General features: G+C 41.9%; 1 protein-coding gene across 7 annotated transcripts in view; it reads right to left on the reverse strand.

Moving 5' to 3' along the window:
* Window positions 1–21,246, reverse strand: part of ACOX2 (acyl-CoA oxidase 2) — a 53,722-nt gene that overhangs the window by 12,372 nt on the left and 20,104 nt on the right. For 5 of the 7 annotated variants that reach the window (XM_056524471.1, XM_056524473.1, XM_056524474.1 and 2 more), the window contains exons 3-8: window positions 14,515–14,666; window positions 12,037–12,144; window positions 11,815–11,934; window positions 10,800–10,915; window positions 1,354–1,526; window positions 521–683 (exon numbers count right to left, since the gene is read on the reverse strand). In XM_056524471.1, coding sequence (XP_056380446.1) covers window positions 521–683; window positions 1,354–1,526; window positions 10,800–10,915; window positions 11,815–11,934; window positions 12,037–12,144; window positions 14,515–14,666 — 832 coding nt within the window. Of the gene's footprint in view, window positions 1–520; window positions 684–1,353; window positions 1,527–10,799; window positions 10,916–11,814; window positions 11,935–12,036; window positions 12,145–14,514; window positions 14,667–19,625; window positions 19,712–21,208; window positions 21,231–21,246 lie in introns of those variants that run through there. The other 2 variants (XM_056524475.1, XM_056524476.1) reach the window with 2 other exon arrangements.

Consider the following 21,246-nt stretch of genomic DNA (forward strand, 5'->3'; position numbering starts at 1 on the left):
TCCTATAAAAAGCAGCCTGACCCTATTCTCTTGCTTGTAAAAGTTGACAGGCTGTATCTTATATGACACTCTATGGTGTGAGTTAAGGGCAGAAGTTCTATGTGGCTGGTCTTTGGAAGGTGCATTGATGAGAACCTATCCCCACTGTCACAGATAATGAATTTTACTCTAAGCAATTTCAGAATACAATATTATTAGTTATCACCATCACTTCCTCCAGCAATAAAAGCAATCCCAATAAGAGAGCAAGGCATTAACAAAGAAATCCAATTCCCTTCCTCAGCCCTGTTGGATCCATCAGCAGTGTATAGGTGCACTTTACGGCACCTTATTCTGTGAATGTTGCGCACGCCAAGGCTTTTGAGATGTCCATCAGTACAATGTGACTTCCTAAGTAATTGATTCATGCACAGAACATAGGCAGCATGATCCGCACGTATGGATGGCTGGCAGCACAATTTGTATTCAGGTTAAGTTATAGAATAGGGGAGTTTCAAGATTTTACAAACCATAAAATTACCTCTGGGAGAGAGTTAAAGTTCTCCTTTCTAATCTCACTGTATGAGTCTTTGTAAAACTTCTCCAAATATTTAGCCATAAAACTGATGGAGTAACATGTGGCCACAAGGGGTAAGAGTTTTTGTTGCTGAGTTTGGTAATCAAGAATTTTTGGTTCTCTATCCCTGAGGAAAATAAAAATCATAATAAAAATACATTTACAATATCAAATAAAAACAGATGACTAACTCAAGTTACTAATAATGTTTTCTTAATAGGGCAGAAACCATTACCTAGCTGTTTTTCAGTAATAGAAGCCCCCTTAAAGGGAATCTGACACCATCTGCTCTACAGCCTTCAATATTTATGTGCTGCTGCTCTGGAAACCATGAACAGAAAGCAGTCAAACTAGGGAAATTTACATTTCAATTGATTTGAGAAGCTGGGTGACGAACTCTGAGGTAGGTATTATGGCAGGTATGTTAGTTGTCTTCCAAAAGCAGGTGTTAAAAGGGGTACTCCACTCCCTAGCATTAGGAACATTTAGTTTCGAACGCTGGGTGCGGCTACGGGGGTCGCCGCACCCCATCCTGACGTCACACCCTGCCCCCTCAATGCAAGTCTATGGGAGGAGCGTGACACCCCCTACCATAGACTTGCATTAAGGGGGCGGGGTGTGATGTCACGAGGGGGCGTGGCGTTGTCACGCAGCATTTTGAACTAAATGTTCCGAACGCTGGGGAGTGGAGTACCCCTTTAATATAAAATGGCTGAATAGAATTCTCAAAACACTTGACACAATTGATGATTTATACACAAGCGATATATATGGTCAGCAAGTTCTGGCAAACATACCCTGGTTTTAACTCTGACTGGCGTCTCACAGTGGAGTATCGGACAGAGATGGTACAGGCCTTCATCAATGGCTCCAGCACCTCCCTTGTGAGCATGTCAACCCTCACACCAATCATGCTGAAATAGTTTATCTTCTCAGATCCACTTTTAACATAGGAGCCATCAGGCAGTACCTGGTGCCAAGAGGGAAAGCAACAGTAAATAGTCACAGCTGATTTAAACAACTACCCTCAATATTATCGCCTATGTGATTCCTTACATTTGGCAAATCATTTTATTTACCAAAAATTACTTAAATAGTAGAACATCTTGTCCACTAGGTGTCTCTCTTCCCCGCAAACTGCTGCCCACTGTCTGTTAGGCTAAATATGCTTCTAGTAACAGCTATATATCGGAACAGAACAAGTGGGGGGGCAGGGCTTAGCATGTGCAATAAGCAGGAGAGATAGAAATTGATTAACCGTGAGTGTTCTAGGAATTTGAACTGATCATACAAAATAAATAAGACTTTAATCTCACCTCAACAGCAGTTCAGTGCTTAGTGAAACCCTTTCCTTACCTTACTGTTGCTGTTTATTTTTTTGCAAACAGTGAACTCCTTCTCCCTCCCACATGCCATGTATAGTAGTGTAGTTTATAAATCATTTCCTCAGCACATTGCAAGCATGCTCAATGGTTTGGGTAACCCTTTCCTTGTGGTCCTGCTTTTTTTTTCCTTTCTGCTCACATAGCACCTTGCAAAAACCCAATGCATCCATAACCTTTTCTCCCTCCACATGCCATCTATAGTAGTGTACTGTTTAAGTGATCAGCCCAGCACCAGTACCAGCCCGTTCAGTGCACTTTCACCTGCACTACATCATGGCATAGCAGAGAGAAGTAGGTGATGTGATGTGCTATGATTGACGACAGAAGTAAGAGACGAAGTAACAAACAGCCCAGCAATGGTTCTGCACCCTGAAATGGATAGAATAAAATAGTAGTGTTTCAGGGAAGGGACTCTCAGGGGCCCATTAACAACAGGAAGAGCACTGAAATCATCTTGTCAGCACTCAGAAGGGTTAATCCAATAAAACCATGCAGGTTTAAAAAAAAATCTTTGAAACGATAGGTAAGCGTCAAACATTTATACTGTGCAGTCGCATAAATGACAACCTTATCGTATTCTCCCTGTGTATACACGTGCCACACTGTAAAATTTGTATAATATGTTGAACAGCACATATGCCACTATCTCAAGTGGGTACCATGTCGTCTCCACCAAAATATCAAGTTTCCAGGCTCATAATCTTATATTCTTGTTAAGTGGCAGTAGCTCAAGACCCCTATAGCATAGCGACATTTCATGGTACCGAACACTGCACAAAAAATGAGCCCTCATACCGGCCCATACGCAGAAAAATAAAAAAGTTATAGGGGTCAGAAAATGACAATTTTAAACGTATACATTTTCCTGCATGTAGTTATGATTTTTTTCCGAAGTACGACAATATCCAACCTATATAAGTAGGGTTTCATTTTAACCGTATGGACCTACAGAATAAAGATAAGGTGTTATTTTTACCGAAAAATGCACTGCGTAGAAACGGAAGCCCCGAAAAGTTACAAAATGAAATTTTTTCTTCAATTTTGTCGCACAAAGAATTTATTTTCCGTTTCGCTGTGGATTGTTTGGTAATATGACTAATTTCACTGCAAAGTAGAATTGGTGGCGCAAAAAATAAGCCATCATATGGAAATTTATGTGCAAAATTGAAAACGTTATGATTTTTAGAAGGTGATGAAGAAAAAATGAAATTGCAAAAACGGAAAAACCCTGCGTACTTAAAGGACAACTGCAGCGGTATGACACTTATCCCCTATCCACAGGATAGGGGATAAGTGTTTGATTGCGGGTGGTCCGACCGCTGGGACCCCCCCACGATCTCCCTAACGGGGCACCGCCATTAGCGCTCATGGTGAGCGCTAAGGTGCGTAGCGTTGACCTAGAGGCGACGGTGACGCCCCGTCTCCTCCCCGTCCCCATACAGTTCTATGGGGGAGACGTATGGAGGAGGCGTGCCGGCTGCAACGTCATGCTGCGGCCGGCACACCCCCTGCACGGGACAGCCGCGGCCCCGTACAGGAGATCACAGGGGGTCCCAGCGGTCGGACCCCCCGCGATCAAACACTTATCCCCTATCCTGTGGATAGGGGATAAGTGTTAATCACGCTGCAGATGTCCTTTAGGGGGTTAAACATTTAGTTCTAAACTATGGGCGTGGACTTCGGGGGTCACCATGCCCCCTCGTGACCTCATGCGCCGCCCCTCAATGCAAGTCTTTGTAAGAGTATATGACGGCCGTCACGTCCCCTCTCATAGACTTGCATTGAGGGTGCGGGCTGTGACGTCACGAGGTGTGGAGATCCCCCAAGCCCGCATCCAGCATCTGGAACCAAATGTTCCAAATGCTGGGAAGTGGAGTACCCACTTACAAAAGTAAGTCACTCTTTAAAAAAAAAAAAAAAACATGCACACACTTATTACTTACATCATTGCGATACATTTTCTCTTCTATCCCCCACCGATTTCTCCGGTGGACTCTATACACATCTGTCCATGCCTGCTTCCCTCACCTATGTATTGCTCGCATGCACTGCTCACCATCATAAACAACCCAAAGTCACCTCATTCCATGGTACAGCACAGAAGTCGCTTCATCACTTCACCCAACCATCTGCTCTCCTTCTTTCTTCTGCTTTTAGCTGCTGGGGACATTGCTCCTAACCCTGGCCCACCTTTCACTAATATTTGCTCTACACTACCTGCCTCTTGCGGAACCACTACAAACTTTACCTGCGCTCTCCTAAACTCTCGATCTGTGTGCAATAAGCTCACCCAGATTCATGACTTATTTCTCACTAATTCTCTTAATCTGCTGGCTCTCACAGAAACATGGATACAACCTTCTGACACTGCTTCTCTCGCTACTTTATCTTATGGTGCCTTTCACTTTCCCCATACCCCCAGATCTGACACCAGGCATGGTGGAGGAGTTGGGGTGCTTCTAGCCCCACAATGCACTTTTCAAGTCATCCCCCCATTATCCTCACTCACATTTCCCTCTTTTGAGGTCCACACCCTCAGGCTCTTCTGCCCATTGTCTCTCAGAGTGGCGGTCATCTATCGTCCTCGTGGTTCTCCCCAAATGTTCCTGGATCATTTTGCCACCTGGCTCCCTCACTTTCTTTCCTCAGAAACACCTACACTCATCATGGGTGATTTTAATATCCCCATTGATACCCCAATCTCCTCTTCTGCCACTCGACTTCTGTCTCTAACCTCCTCCTTTGCCCTTTCACAGCTTACTGACTCTCCCTAACACAAGGATGGGAATACACTGGACTTGATCTTCTCTAGACTTTGTTCTGTCTCTAAATTCACTAATTCTCCTTTTGAGCTCTCTGACCACAACCTTCTCTCTTTCTCTATCAGTAACTCCTATCCTCTTCCGGACACTCCAGCCTTGCACACTTACAGAAACCTGCGTGCCATAAACACTAGTCAATTTATAGACATTCTACAATCTTCACTATCACCAATCTCTTCTTTCTCCTGCCCTATTCTAGCAGCCAAACATTACCATGACACCCTAAAGTCTACCCTGGATCAAATGGCACCCCCTAAAACACGAACCTCCTGACACAGACGGCAGCAACCGTGGCACACGCTAACAACCCGCTTTCTCAGGCGATGCTCTAGGTGTGCTGAACGTCTGTGGAGGAAAACTAAGACTTCTTCAGATTATCTGCACTATAAATTCATGCTTAAATCCTATTACTCCGCTCTTCATCTCGCTAAACAAACATATTTTATCTCCCTCATCTGCTCTCTGTCTAACAACCCAAAATGCCTTTTTGACACGTTCAACTCTCTCCTTCGGCCTAAAGTACGTGCCCAATCACTGATCTCTGTGCTGAAGACCTGGCCAAATACTTCACAACTAAAATCGATGACATTAGTGATGAAATCCTCTTCCAGTCCCCTAAAAGTTCTGATCCAATTCCCAGCCACATCTCCTCTTCACTACTCTCAGTTTTTGAGCCTGTAACGGAGGATGAGGTTTCCAGGCTCCTCTCCTCCGCCCGCCCCACTACCTGCTTTAGTGACCCCATGCCTTCACACCTTATCCAGTCTCTCTCTCCTGCTATCAGCTGTCACCTAACTAAAATCTTTAACCTCTCCCTCTCTTCTGGGGTCTTTCCCTCCTCTTTCAAACACTCTATCATAACCCCACTATTGAAAAAACCCATCTCTGGACCCATCCTGTGCAGCCAACTATCGACCCATGTCAAATCTCCCCATTATCTCCAAACTCCTGGAACGCTTGGTCTACTCCCGCCTTATCCGCCATCTCTCCGAGAACTCTCTCCTTGACCCTTTACAGTCTGGTTTCCGCTCCCTTTACTCCACAGAAACGGCCCTAACCAAAGTCACTAACGATCTTCTGATGGCCAAATCAAATGGCAATTTCTCTTTACTGATTCTCTTGGACCTCTCTGCGGCTTTTGACACTGTGGATCACCAACTCCTCTTCAGTAGTCTCTGCTCCATCGGTCTCAAGGACTCTGCTCTCGCCTGGTTTTCCTCCTCTCTCTCTGGCCGCTCCTTTAGCGTCTCGTTTTCTGGCTCTACTTCTCCTCTTCCCCTTGCTGTCGGGGTTCCCCAGGGATCGGTCCTGGGTCCTCTACTCTTTTCACTCTACACATCCCCCATTGGAAAAACAATCCGTAGATTTGGTTTCCAGTACCACCTCTATGCTGATGACACCCAACTCTATACCTCTTCCTCCAACATAACCCCTGCACTCCTACAGAATACCAGTGACTGTCTCTCTGCTGTCTCAGACATCATGTCCTCTTTATATCTGAAACTAAATCTTTCCAAAACAGAACTTCTTGTTTTTTCTCCATCAACTGATACTGTACCTAACCCTGACATTTCCATCTCAGTATGTGGGACTACCATAACTCCCAGGCAGCAGGCTCGCTGTCTTGGAGTTATACTTTACTCTGATCTGTCTTTCACTCCCCATATTCAGTCCCTTTCACGTTCTCGTCACCTGCATCTCAAAAACATTTCCAGAATCCGCCCATTTCTCAATACTGAAACTGCTAAAACTCTCATTATTGCTTTGATTCACTCCCGCCTCGACTACTGTAACTCTTTACTAATAGGCCTTCCTTTCTCCAAACTCTCTCCTCTCCAGTCCATCCTTAATGCCGCAGCATGACTCATCTTCCTCTCCAGCCGCTACACCGATGTCTCCTCCCTGTGCCAGTCACTACACTGGTTACCAATTCAGTCCAGAATACAGTACAAAATCCTCAGTCTCACACACAAAGCTCTCCCCAATGCTGCACCTCCCTACATCTCCTCTCTCATCTCCGTCTACCATCCTACACGTTCTCTCCGATCTGCTAATGATCTCACACTAACATCTTCTATAATCCGAACTTCTCACTCCCGTCTCCAAGACTCCACTCGTGCTGCACCGGTTCTCTGGAATGCTATCCCTCAATAACCTCAGACTCAACAACAACATCCATAGTTTCAAACGTGGCCTGAAAACACATCTCTTCAGACAGGCCTATAACATTCTTTAACCCCTTAAGGACCAAGGACGTACTGGTACGTCCTTGGTCCTGCTTCCGTGATATAACGTGGGGTTACACGGTAACCCCGCATTATATCACGGCGGGCCCGGCGTCATAGTGAAGCCGGGACCCGCCGCTAATAGCGCGCAGCGCCGATCGCGGCGCCGCGCGCTATTAACCCTTAAGCCGTGCACTCAGAGCTGAGCCGCGCGGCTAAAAGCGAAAGTGAAACCATGCCGGTTAACTCAGTGGGCTGTTCGGGATAGCCGCAGCGAAATCGCGGCATTCCGAACAGCTTACAGGACAGCGGGAGGGCCCCTACCTGCCTCCTCACTGTCCGATCGCCGAATGACTGCTCAGTGCCTGAGATCCAGGCATGAGCAGTCATGCGGCAGAATCATCGATCACTGGTTTCCTATGAGAAACCAGTGATCAATGATAAAGATCAGTGTGTGCAGTGTTATAGGTCCCTATGGGAGCTATAACACTGCAAAAAAAAAAGTGAAAAAAAAAAAGTGAATGAATATCATTTAACCCCTCCCCTATTAAAAGTTTGAATCACCCCCCTTTTCCCATTAAAAAAAAAAAAAAAAAACAGTGTAAATGAATAAAAAGATCAATAAGTCCTATCAATGCAAAAATGGTACCGTTAAAAACGCAAAAAATGAGCCCTCATACCGCCCGATACACGGAAAAATAAAAAAGTTATAGGGGTCAGAAGATGACAATTTTAAACGTATTAATTTTCCTGCATGTAGTTATGATTTTTTCCAGAAGTACGACAAAATCAAACCTATATAAGTAGGGTATCATTTTAACTGTATGGACCTACAGAATAAAGATAAGGTGTCATTTTTACCGAAAAATGTACTATGTAGAAACGGAAGCCCCCAAAAGTTACAAAACGGGGTTTTTTTTTTTTTCAATTTTGTCGCACAATGATTTTTTTTTTCAGTCTCACCGTAAATTTTTGGGCAAAATGACTGACGTCATTACAAAGTAGAATTGGTGGCGCAAAAAATAAGCAATCATATGGATTTTTAGGTGCAAAATTGAAAGAGTTATGATTTTTTAAAGGCAAGGAGCAAAAAACGAAAATGCAAAAACGGAAAAAACCCCGGTCCTTAAGGGGTTAATTGGCCTCAACATATCCCCACACCTCTTGTTTGAATAGTTATTGTGTAATATTATGTCTGATACTTGTCTTTGTTTGTACCCCATAATTGAAAGCGCTGCGGAATCTGTAGGCGCTATATAAATAAAATTATTATTATTATTAAGAAGTCCAGTCCCCCACTACTAGACTATCCTTTGTTGGAGCACTTCATGGCCGATATGGCTAGAATCAATGGTGTAATGGGGTTTATTCTTATCTGCATTTCTATATATCCTACTGTGAGTTGCATGCAGAGCATTAACAATTCAATCATATTATTTATATACTAACTAGCTGCTGAGCATATGTCAAGGAGTGATTCTTATGTAAGCAGAAGACTTGCATTTGATCTTTAACAGCTCTCACAAGGTGACACTCATGACATGCAGAAACTAGCAATAGATGCTTAAAGTTTCCTTGTTATTTTAAAAAACGTATAACATCTTAAGTATGTTTTGTATATATGTTTTGCACACTGTAGCAAGCAGGGACGTGCGCACAGACTCAAAAGGGAGCTTAACCCCTGCCCTATGATGCTTTCACTAATCGGAACCTCTGTGGGGTGATGCTGGCCCTATTCAGCTGACAAGACTGCCGGAGATCCCTTACCTCAGGAATTGTGTAGTGTTAACATATGTAAGGTTTTTACTAACTTTTTTTTTCTATAATGAGAAATGCCCGGTTTTTTTTCGGATATAAGGAGGCTTCTAGGACTCCTGGCACAGTAGGCAATCTGAAATGAGTATGCAAACAGGAGAAGAAAGCAGCCGGGCACCGCTTTCGGGCAGTGAATGGATTACCTTAACAGAATGTAATTCAATAGCTGTTGGGGGTGGGATGTAGAATGCACAAGAGTCCTAGGTGGTGCTGCACATAGAAATCAAGTAGATATATACTGTACTGAACAGTAGAAGAGAAACGGATCACACACCTGAATGTCTTGCTGTGCAGTTTATTACTGAAGTAGTCCGATACACTTCAACATCCCGACACCCCTTGACCGTGCAGAGCTGGAGCGGCAGGAGCTGCACACCTGCTGTCGTCCAGGTGTGTAGCTTCTGCCGCTCCAGCTCTGCACGGTCAAGGGGTGTCGGGATGTTGAAGTGTGGATCGGACTACTTCAGTAATGAACTGCACAGCAAGACATTCAGGTGTGTGATCCGTTTCTTTTCTTCTACTGTTCAATCTGAAATGAGTACTGGGGTGCAGAGCATTACTGCAACTTACTGTGTGTGCATAGTACATGTAAGTGTTTATTGTGTGGCCTAGTGTGGTGTCCCGGTACCGTATTGCATACCGTACCTTGTGTGGTGGTCCCCAAAGTCAGAGTTACTACGTTCAGGTAGGGTCCCCCAGGTGGGACAGCCCCTAGTCGCCTCCTCCTTCTCTAATTTTATAATGTTTATGTGTACATATTTAATAATGTGTATATTTAATATAATTCATATTAGTATGCTTACCTTTGTAGCGTCGCAGGACCTTTGGTCATGTGACTATGTTGGTTTCTCTATGGCATGTTGAAGGACCTTTGGAGGTCCTTGGGTCCCATGATTACCCATAACCCTTTGTAAAGATGATTGACCGAAGTACTGGACCAATCAGCTTAAGGCCAGACCCTGCCCATATAAGGGAGCTGTAGCAAATGATCGCTCTCTTGGGTTGCTGCTCTCGTGGATGCCGGACTATCAGGACGGATCTGCGCAACTTACTAAGACACTAGGCCTGAAGCCTGCCGGCCTCAGCCTCAATCACACCGTGAGTCCTAAACTAAATCCCTGCTAAAGTTAGCGTGACTGCTGGACCTCAACTAAATCCCCTAAATCCAGCGGAACAGCGCATATCAGTCTACGGACTCTAAAATGCTTAAGGTCCCAACCACTGTCAATCTCTGAGACTTTGCCTGTATAGAGACTGTTCCGGTTATGAAGCATAAAATCTTCAGTAAAAGTTCCAACTGTTTTCAGCAAACTCTCCAGTTGTGGACATTCAATTATTTCCTCTCCCTATCGCTCTTGGGACGGGTGGCAGTAGGACAAGCATTCAGAGAATAGCCCTCACCCTGGCGTCACAAATAGAAAGGGTTAATCAGACACCCTTTAATTACCACATAGCTACACCCCATATACCCTACACCCCCAGGCTATCACACTAGTATTAGCGGGCACTACAACTAAGCATATTACATAAGGTTATAATGGAAAGATTATAATGCTAGTTTATCTGTGCGACCAAAGTATCATCAGGAAAGGACTAATATGAATGAATGGTGTTTTCTCACATAAGAGTTAAGCTAAGTTTCCACTTTTTTTTATTTTTTTGGGCAGTTTTTGGAAAACTGCCACTGCAGTTTTGAGCCAAAGTCAGAAGTGGATCCATAAAGGGAGGAGAAGTGTAAGTCCTTCCTATATATGTCCTATTCCTTTTGAATACATTTCTGGCTTTGGCTCAAAAACTGCCAGAAAAAAAACCAAGTGGAAACTTAGCCTTAGTGCAATTGGAGAGAATTTGCCATTTAGGATTCCAATCCAAAGACTGGTTGGGTTGTGGTTTAGTAGATGGTAGAGGTAAAGAATGTTGTAAAAGGCATTCTGCCATGTTTTTAAATTACTTGATGACTTTATGAGACACATTTATACAGTATAAACCAGGATACCTGTGAGTATCTGCTTAACATGTTTTCCTTTGGTATACGAATATTCCTCATCATGACAAATCCATTGTCTATATGCTCAAAGGACATCTTGGGCCCAATGTCCCCAACAGTTATTCCTAAAAGAGGTTAGATGATCTGTTGATATTTTTTATAAACAAAAATTTTACATTATAATAAGTAAATCAATTGTCCATATTAAAATAAACATAGAAGTGAGGTTTATAGACTTATAGATTTAAAACTACCCTTTTTACTCATAGCCTCCTAATATGACAACCACTATTTCCTTTCATTCAAAAATACAAGTACGAGTTCATCAAGTTCAACCTAAAACCCTACTGTGTTGATCCAGAGGAAGACATAAACCCCCGATGAGGCTGATGCCAATTGCCCCCATAATATATCCCTTCCCAACTTCAATATGGCAATCAGAATAAGTACCTGAATCAACAGGGGCAGGCGTATATGCCATATGCAGCAGGAGCTGCCGCTGATATCGATCTGCATTATGACCGCGCAGTCCTGTGTTGTCCCCCTTGACAACAATACAGTCCAGGTGGAACTCCACCGAAAGAATAAACATGTTAATTCTTTTGGTGGTTCCAGCAATTTTCGAAATTTCACAGTGTGAACAGGTCAATCAAAATCCCATTGACATCAATGTGAAATTCATGCAGCAGAATTTCTGAGCGGAATTCAGCTTGGAAATTCCATAGTGTGAAAGGGACCTTAGAGTAAGTGTTTGTGTGGAAAATACACAGCGTTTCTATATCATTCTGTAGACCAAATGTTCTGAGAACAACACTCATCTCCCAACTGTGAACCAGGCCTTACTTCCTAATATACGTGCCCAACTGCACATATGCTCTTATGGCTGAATAGACATGAATCTAGTGGGAAGAGCAGAAAATGGGTCATACAAATTCTAATGGTTTTGGAATGAGATGATGAAGTCTACATATAAACCATGTTTAGGTTTCCACATACAGAAAGTCCAGTGAACTCGGCTTTTTACCTGGGAGTGAGGAATGGTCCTCAAGACTTCGAATAGGGACTATGAATGGATGCATGCCATACTTCATTCCATTACTGTATAGTTGGGCTTGGACCACAGCATGAGTGCAGGTTTTTCCTACTGTACATATCAAAAACAGAAATATAAATTACTGGACATTAACATGACAATCTATACAGCAAGAAATAAGATGTGGAATTGTAAAAAAATAATAATACTTACAATCTCCTGGCCACCATTTTGTCGCCGTTATCTTGGGAGTGTCTATTATAAATTCTTGGGTGTTGGGGTCGAAGGTGGCTGTGGTTTCTAAACCCCGCAGATAGGTTCCTGCAAATAGATAACATAAAAGCTTAGAGTTTTCTCAAAGCAAATAAGTGGTTTACATAAATGTTCCTATACCAGCTAGCCTACTTTTTCTTTTACTTTTTGAACATAAGTTGGATTAATTAATTAGACCTGGATCTAAGATTACATGGGCACTGTCAGATACAAAAACTTTTGATATGTTGTAAAGCATGCAAAACCAATAGGTTTTTCAATTGCTTTCATTAGAACATTTTCAGTATTTCATATTGAAAAAGCAAGTCAGTCAATCAACTGCCCCCCTGCCTGCTTGGACACATACTAGTCCTGCTGTGTCCATGCGTCATCACCTATGTCATGGACATACTTCCTTGATTGACAGCTGTGAGCGCAGGGCTCACAGCTGGAGGAAAAATCCTCCCACTGTCAGCTTGTGTCCCGCTACTGTCAGTAAGGACAAGCTGGGAGTTGTAGTTTTGCTAATGCTAGGGGAGATGTGAGCAGAGAGCATACTGAGGTAGGGGGCGGAGACCTGAATAGTGAGGCCATGCCCCCTCCCTTTGAGAGGAATTCAGACTCGTGAGCTAAACTAAAAGTGTAATAAAAAAAATAAAAGGTGCTAGATACACAAAAATTAGATGTACATGGTCAGGATTAAGTACTAAGTGATATATAAAAAAAAAATGGTTTTGTTGGATCTGACGGGTACGCTTTAAGCCTCATTCGTAGGGAACCAAATCGATAACTGGACATCAAAGAAAAATTGGTCACAAATGAGAACATTCAGAAGGGGGTGTGTGTGTGTGTGTGTGTGTGTGTGTGTGTGTTTTTGAATGTGGTTTATTGTCCCTACATCACCAACCTGTTGCTCTCCAACTGCTGCAAAACTACAATTCCCGGAAAGCACCCATACTGGGTTTTGTAGTTTTGTAACAATTATAGAACCCCCAAGATGGAGGATCACAGCCCTGCTTGATGCCACAAACTAATCTAACCATGGTTGGATAGTATACCAAACTTATTCTAATAGAAGTTGCCAAATAAGCTTGCACCAATGGGATCTAGTGGTTAAAGTTTAACTCCAGCATTGCTCTTTTACCTGTTCTGTAAAGTTCGGCATGGAGAGTGAGTTCTGTGCACAAGCGATTTTCACATTAAATAGGACTTGTGCATGGAACTCAGTGGCCATGGCAACTGTACCACCAAGCATGGCCTGCATCTCTCCAGAAGAGCAATGCTGGAGTTATGCTTTAAATTATTGCGCCCAACTATGGGTCCAAAATAATTGTGCTGCAGAGCAGTGTGTTTTAAAGTAGCACCTATAAAGAACTGCTCCATTTTCAGTTAATAAAAAAAACAAAAACGTTCTTTTAAAGGACATCTGCAGCGGAAAACACTTATCCCCTATCCACAGGATAGGGGATAAGTGTTTGATCGCGGGGGGGGGTCCGAATGCTCCCATAGAACTGTATGGGGACGGGGCTGGGAGGGGGCGTAACCGTCGACCTCTCAGGCCAATGCTATGCGCCTTACCGTTCACACTGATCACTAATGCTGGGGCACAGTTTAGGAGATCCTAATCGTGTTTGATCGCGGGGGGTCCGACCGCTGGGACCCCCCGCGATCAAACACTATTCCCTATCCTGTACATAGGGCTAAGTGTTTTCGTCTGCAGCTATTTCTGACAAACAAAAAAAACTGCTGAAAAAAAAAGGATATGACAATTTTACAGATGTAAAATTATTAGGATTGTAAAATGAATGTGTGTAAGAACAAGTGTCCAATTTAATATTAAGTTAAAAAAAAAAACATAGCCCAATAGTGATCCTTCCATTCCACCCCCCCCCCCCCCACATAAATAAACCACATTCGAACACAAGAGAGAACCACTAAATATTTATACATTCATCAAATCTTCCCTTATCATGATGGCATTTACATAGAAAAATAGAATTGAAAAAAACTATATTTTTTTTGCGTTTTTAACATGGATTATTAAAGTGTGGAGTTAAAAATGTTTTAGTTTGGGAGCTGGACACTTTGCTTATACAGGATCATGTTGTTGACTTACAGAGATCATTTTTATTTCCCAAATATCATAGATCTGTCATGGTAAAGAGGTTCTGAGAAATATGTGATAGTGGATGAAATTACCGTACATGACCTTTTTGAAATGCCGGTACATATCATAAAAGTAGGAGTTCCCTCACTATTAGGCCATGTTCACTTGGCAGAAATTCCAATGCAGCAGAGTCCTATTGATTTCAATGGGATTCTGCTGCATTGTGCACATTTTCTGATTCCAGCATCCGCAGAAACAATAAACATGTTCATTGTTTCTGCGGATTCCTCTTGGAAATGCATTGCAGTCTATAGAGAACTTCAGGAACTTACCATGTCCTAGTTCGGTCTGTGCATATGTTCCTAAGATTTTGTAATTACGTGCAAGGGGCAGCCACTTGGCAATTTGCTCATCCGTGCCTAGGGCGTTGATAGTTTTCATAAAGACATTGTGTATGTTAAGAGCAATTTCTCCTCCTAGCGCCCTAAAAATCAGAAGATCAAATAAATCACAAGACATGTCTGGAATCTTAGGTATTCTAAGAGGCACCTCACACAGTTACTGACCCACAAAGCTGTTCCTATGGTTCATTTTAGTTACCTCTTATTAAACATTTGCTTAATTTATGCCTTTAAGATTAATGTAATCTTATGTTATTTACTGAAAATAAGCTCTCCTCCAAAAGCAAGAGAGCTTGCCCTCCGGTGCCACCTATTAAAGAAAGTATCCTTTTAAGTCAATGCCTTAGAACGTAATTGGGGATTTTATGTAAAGACCGGAGACTTCCATTATGCAATAAATCCTTCTTTACTGGACTCAGCAGCGAAACAGTTAAATACAGAATATGAGCAAAAAACTTGAAAGTTCAACCAAGTGTGCTGTACATATAAGGTGACCAATTAGGATAGAGCTCAGGTGAGACCGTAGCTTCTCCTCTTTCTTTGCTGCTCAGCAGACAAGTTAGGTGTATTAATTCTGCATTGGGTTAATAATTTTATATATTCATGATTTTTTCCATTTTTCATTATTAGATACATAAAATTGTCTTCTCTTATCGTTATCCTCCTATTCTTAACCCGTTTCTTCCGTTCATTACTTTTTCCCCCAATAACCTGCTATGTGTCCCATTTATATTTAAATATATATTATTTCCTATTCTCTATCTTTCACTCTCCTTTATAATATCCTTGGTTTTCTCCATTTTCTTTTTATTCCTACCTTTTCCCATAGTTAAGCCTCAGCTTGCGCCTCCCATTACCAGCGCGCACTCTCCCCTTACTGCTTGCGATTACGCAGCTGTAATTACTGCCTCTCGCAAGATTTGCTCTTTCAGTTGGTGCTCAACAGAGGTATTCCCGCCCTTCTGTCACAGATACGGCACCTCCTCTCGTCTGTAACAGTGGGGATACGCGGCTCTGATTCGGCAGTCTTATTCTCCTCACTCCGGTCATTCTCTGGTGCTTCTCTGCCCCCTACTGTCAGTTTTTCATCATTACAGTGTCTATTATATTATAAAAAAATATATATATAATTTTTGCCTTAAACTTTTCAACTTGTTGAGGAATTTTCCTCCTTACTCTATTTCATTACATTAATTTATTAGTGCTATCATATATCAAATATATATAAATGTATTCTATATTAATTTATTAAATTTAAAAAATAGATTATATATATTATATATATATATATATTATATACACACACACACACACACACACTTGACATTTATCATTCATAATGTCTTCTGACCAATCCCAAACTAAGGACTGCAAATTTTTAGAAGGGGATTAACTTCAAGATTTAGTTGATCAGTGTCCCGCTCAGTCCAGTCAGCCATAATAAATGCTATGGCTACCATGCATGACTAACACTAAATCAGTAAATATGAAATAATGTAATGTAATAATGTCACTGCAAAAGTAGAATTGGTGATGCAATAAATAAGCCATAATATGGATTTGTAGGTGGAAAATTGAAAGGGTTATGATTTTTAAAAGGTAAGGAGGAAAAAACGAAAATGCAGAAACTGAAAAAACCTGTGTCCTTAAGGGGTTAAGCCTACCCTCAAAAAAGCTAAAAACTATTCCAAAAGAAATCCGATCTCTTCTCAACAAGGATCGAATATCTCTACGCTCTGTAGCCAGAATTGTGGGCTTACTTTCTTCCTCAATTCAGGCTATTTTCCCTGCTCCTCTACATTACAGGGCTTTCCAACGTTTGAAGATCCAACATTTGAGGGAAGGCCTTGGTTATTCGGACGAGATTCAACTATCGTCAGAAGCAAAAGAGGAGCTTCTTTGCTGGTTACATTACGTTCAAGAAAGGAATGGTAAAACAATATTCTATTCCATACCCAATCTTATCTTGGAATCTGACGCGAGCCTCCTAGGTTGGGGCGCACATTGTGGTTCCTTATCCACCAGGGGAAAATGGTCTTTTTCAGAGTCTCACCTTCATATCAACTGCTTTGAACTTCTAGCGGGTTTCTTCACATTAAAAGAGCTTTGCGAAAAATATGTATACTTCTACGTATGGACAACATATCAGCGGTACAATATGTCAACCGTCTGGGAGGCCAGAAATCGAGATTTTGGCATTTTTGTTTAGACAGGGAAATTATTCTGAAAGCAGAATTCAGTGGCAGATTGGAATTCTCGTCATCTGAAAGATTCCAGCGATTGGAAATTGGACCCTTCAATCTTCCACCAGATGAACTCTTTATGGGGATCCTTCCAATTAGACCTCTTTGCTTCTTGTCTCAATCGACAAATCCCAAACTTTTTCAGCTGGCGTCCCAATCTGGAAGCTCTAGGTATAGCTGACCTCCTTCAGATTTGGCCCCCAGGAATACTTTATGCATTCCCTCCTTTCATTTTAATTCCCAGAGTTCTCCTACAAACATTGATTCAAGGTGCGACTCTGATTCTAATAACCCCTCTCTGGCCAGCTCAATCTTGGTTCCCACAATTTCTGTCAATGTTATTAGACATTCCAAGAATCATTCCATCATTCCCTTTTCTTCTAAATCCTGCTGGGAATTCACATCCGCTGATCCTTTCGAACCAGCTTTCTCTGGTGGCATGAAAGATTTCAGGTCAATCCCAATTGACTCAGAAATTTCTCCTATCAGAAGCCTGGGCTCTAGGTACCAGATCTGCTAACAGATCAGCCTGGAGAATATGGGTTAATTGGTGCTCACAACGGGACTTGGATCCCGTTCATGCACCCATCGTCCACATTCTAAATTTCCTATCAGCATCTTTTGATGCTGGCAAAGCTTACAGAACACTAAGGGGGAGATTTATCAAAACCTGTCCAGAGGAAAAGTTGCCCAGTTGCCCATAGCAACCAATCAGATTACTTCTTCCATTTTGCACAGGCACTTTTAAAAATGAAAGAAGCGATCTGATTGGTTGCTATTGCCAACTGGGCAACTTTTCTTCTGCACAGGTTTTGATAAATCTCTCCCCAAATCTTTATCGCTCTGCATCTCCTTTTATCATGCTCCTTTTCATTCTATCGCCATAGGCAAACATCCTTTAATATGTAAACTACTTAAGAGCATTCGATTCAAATGTCCTCCTCAACCCAAATATCTCAACACTTGGGATGTAAATACTCTACTTTCTTTATTTCTTTATTCTTTATCATAAAAATTTTTATCCTTTAAACTCACGGCACTTCTTTGCCTTATTTCCATCAAAAGGGTATCCGATGTCAAAGCTTTAGACATATCCCACACACAATACACTCCCCAAGGTGTCCTTTTCAAGATACATAGACGTACTAAAACAAATATTCACAAAGTATTTTATCCTGCTTTTCCATTACAAGAGAAACTAAGTGTAGTCCGATGCGTAGAACTCAAAATCTCAGTCATCTTTCCTCTTCACAACTTCTCATTTCCTATTGTCAACCTCACTTACCGGTTTCTTCTCCAACTCTGGCTAGATGGGTCAAACAATCCATGTCTCTTGCAGGTATTGATATATTGGCTTTTAACGCTCATTCTACTAGAGGCACAGTCTCTACAAAAATTATTCAGACAGGAGGTTCTCTTCTGATCTTCTCAAGGCAGCTAACTGGTCTTCTGAGTCTGTCTTTAAAACCTTCTACTTGAGACCTGAACCTCATGTTTCTGTGTCATTTCATTTTTATATATTTGACTTTATATACATGTATAAGCTTTAAACTTGCATAATGGAAGTCTCCCGTCTTGACATAAAATTGGAGATTTTCCTACCCTTGGTGACGGAAAATATAGATTTTACGAAAGACAGGAGACGAACATTATCCCACCCATATTACCCTCCCTTTATATTACTTGGCAAAAAGGGAGGAACGGAGGGTCCGGCACTGCAGTCCAGTTCTAGGGTCTATAGGAGACTGTTGCTGGTATGTACACCTGGGTGGCTATATGGGGGTGCGATCCAACGAAAAACAGCACAGCATAAACTCTTCAAAAGAAGAAAAATGAGATGCACTCACCCAAGCCTTTATCTTGCAGCAATATTTATTCCGTTTTCATAAAGGTAGCACAGCGGGTAGATGCAGAGGAGCAGCCTGCGAGGCTGCTCCTCTGCATCTACCCGCTGTGCTACTTTTATGAAAACGGAATAAAGATTGCTGCAAGATAAAGGCTTGGGTGAGTGCATCTCATTTTTCTTCTTTGAAGACCTTATATTAATTGTTTGTACATTATTTCCTAGCATACTAGACTACACGGATGATTCCTGTACAAGTCTTCAATACTGTTCCAGTTACTTACTTTGTTGTTCCAGTTCAACCTTCTTGAGGAGCATAGATGACATCTCATCTCAAGATCTTCGTACTTCTTCCAGTACTTTCGGATTCCTATGGTTGTACTCTACTCTCTCATCTTCATATTGAGACTTATTGTTTATTTATTTTTTATTTCTCTGCTGATAATACAAAGAAAAAGGAGGAGCTACAGTCTCACCTGGTTATATCACCTGAGCTCTATCCTAATTGGTCACCTTATATGTACAGTACACTTGGTAGCACTTTCAAGTTTTTTTTCTTATATTCTGTATTTAACTGTTTCGCTGCTGAGTCCAGTAAAGAAGGATTTATTGCATAAAATCTATATTTTCCGTCACCAAGGGTATGAAAATCTCCAATTATATGCAATACCAGAATTTCCTCCACAAGGAAAAAAGTTACCTCTCTCTAAAAAGTTGTTTTGGCCATTTTTTTGTTATTATTAAGTTAAATTTCTTGCAGGTACATCATGACCTACATTCACATTCAGAAGTAAAACCCTTCCCTCAGATTTCCTCCCAGGCTGGTCTGTCAGATAAAATAAAATGTATGGTGTGGTTCAGGCAGACGAGATCAAGGTCCACCTATATCTTTTGGAAAAAGTGGCAGCACTCCTGGAAATAATGGTTGATAAAAGTAAATAATGGTGCCTATGTACCTAAGCAGCAAAGTAGTATCTCTGACAATGCAATGGAGATAAATGGCTGTTTCCAAGGGCAACCAATAGATTGTGGAAGAAGCTATCTAGATCAATGGATAAAATAACATTATTATGAGTTAAATCAGTTGGCACAATTTCAATTAAAATACTTGCAAATGTATTCAATGTTTTATGTAGATTAATGTTGGGAAGTATAATGAAAAATTACATTAGATATAAAAAAAATGGAGAGACAGCCCTTCCTCTTTAATCCGCTTACCCAAAAATTCTCATTACAAACGGATCAGCACACCTTCTGATAATTGGTGAAAATTATAAAAAAAAATAAATAATGATCTTCAATATCATTTTCATAATGCGGTAATTACTGCCCTTGAGGTTTTCTTATATTACAATTATTGACAAAAACTTCATATGTGTATGCAATGTCAATATTAGAGCGAAAGAAAACATTTATTGGGGAAAATTGTACAACTAATAGGAGGCCCTAGTATTCTGCTGGGCAGTCTCTAGCCTTGATATTAAATGATATATGGTTAGGCATGGAAGCATACAGGCTCAATAAGGGATTCTGCAGCACATTTGCCCACAGAGGTTACAGCCTGTAGATCCTGCACACTCAAAGGAGGAATAATGCTTTGGGGTTGTTTTTCAGGGCTCCTTTATTTTAGTGAAAACAAATGCCAAGAAATTTGGGATAATTGTACATTTTTAACTTCATGGGTACAGTTTGTTTTGCACTTTCCTGTTTCAGCATGACTATGCCCCAGAGCACAAAGCAAGGTCTATAAAGGCATGGCTGGGCGAGTTTAGCGTGGATAACCTCGAAAAGCCCTGACCTCAACCCCATCGAAGACCTTTGGGTGAACTAGAACCAAGAATGGGAAGCCCTCTCATCCAACATCATTGTCTGACCTAAGAAATTAGACAAAAATTCCCACAGACATCTCTAAAATCTTGTAAAAAGTCTTCCCTTAAAGGGGTACTCCGACCCTGGCATCTTATCCCCTATACAAAGGATAGGGGATAAGATGTTAGATCGCCGCGGTCCCGCTGCTGGGGACCCCGGGGATCGCCGCTGCGGCACCCCGCCATCATTACTGCACAGAGCGAGTTCGCTCTGTGCGTAATGACAGTCGATACAGGGGCCGGAGCAGCGTGACGTCATGGCTCCACCCCTCATGACATCACGGCCCGTCCCCTTAATGCAAGTCTATGGAAGGGGGCTTGACGACCGCCATGCCCCCTCCCATAGACTTGTATTGACAGGGGCGGGCCGTGACGTCACGAGGGGCGGAGGCGTGACGTAACGATGCTCCGGCCCCTGTATTGCCCGTCATTACGTGCAGAGCGATCTTGCTCTGCACAGTAATGATAGCAGGGTGCTGCAGCAGCGGGACCCCGGCGATCTGACATCTTATCCCCTATACTTAAAATGTACAAGCTGTTAGAACTGCGAACAACTCCGTATTGATGTCTATGGATTTAGAATGGGATGTACTGAAAGCTCCTGTAGGTGGACTGTGTAGGTGTTCCAGTACGTTTGTCTATATTTGTATATATGGCCGATTCTCACTTACAATTATACAGCCAATAAATGAAACATGCCATCATTACC

Source organism: Hyla sarda, chromosome 6, assembly GCF_029499605.1.
Source record: "Hyla sarda isolate aHylSar1 chromosome 6, aHylSar1.hap1, whole genome shotgun sequence".
Taxonomy (NCBI): Eukaryota; Metazoa; Chordata; class Amphibia; order Anura; family Hylidae; genus Hyla; species Hyla sarda.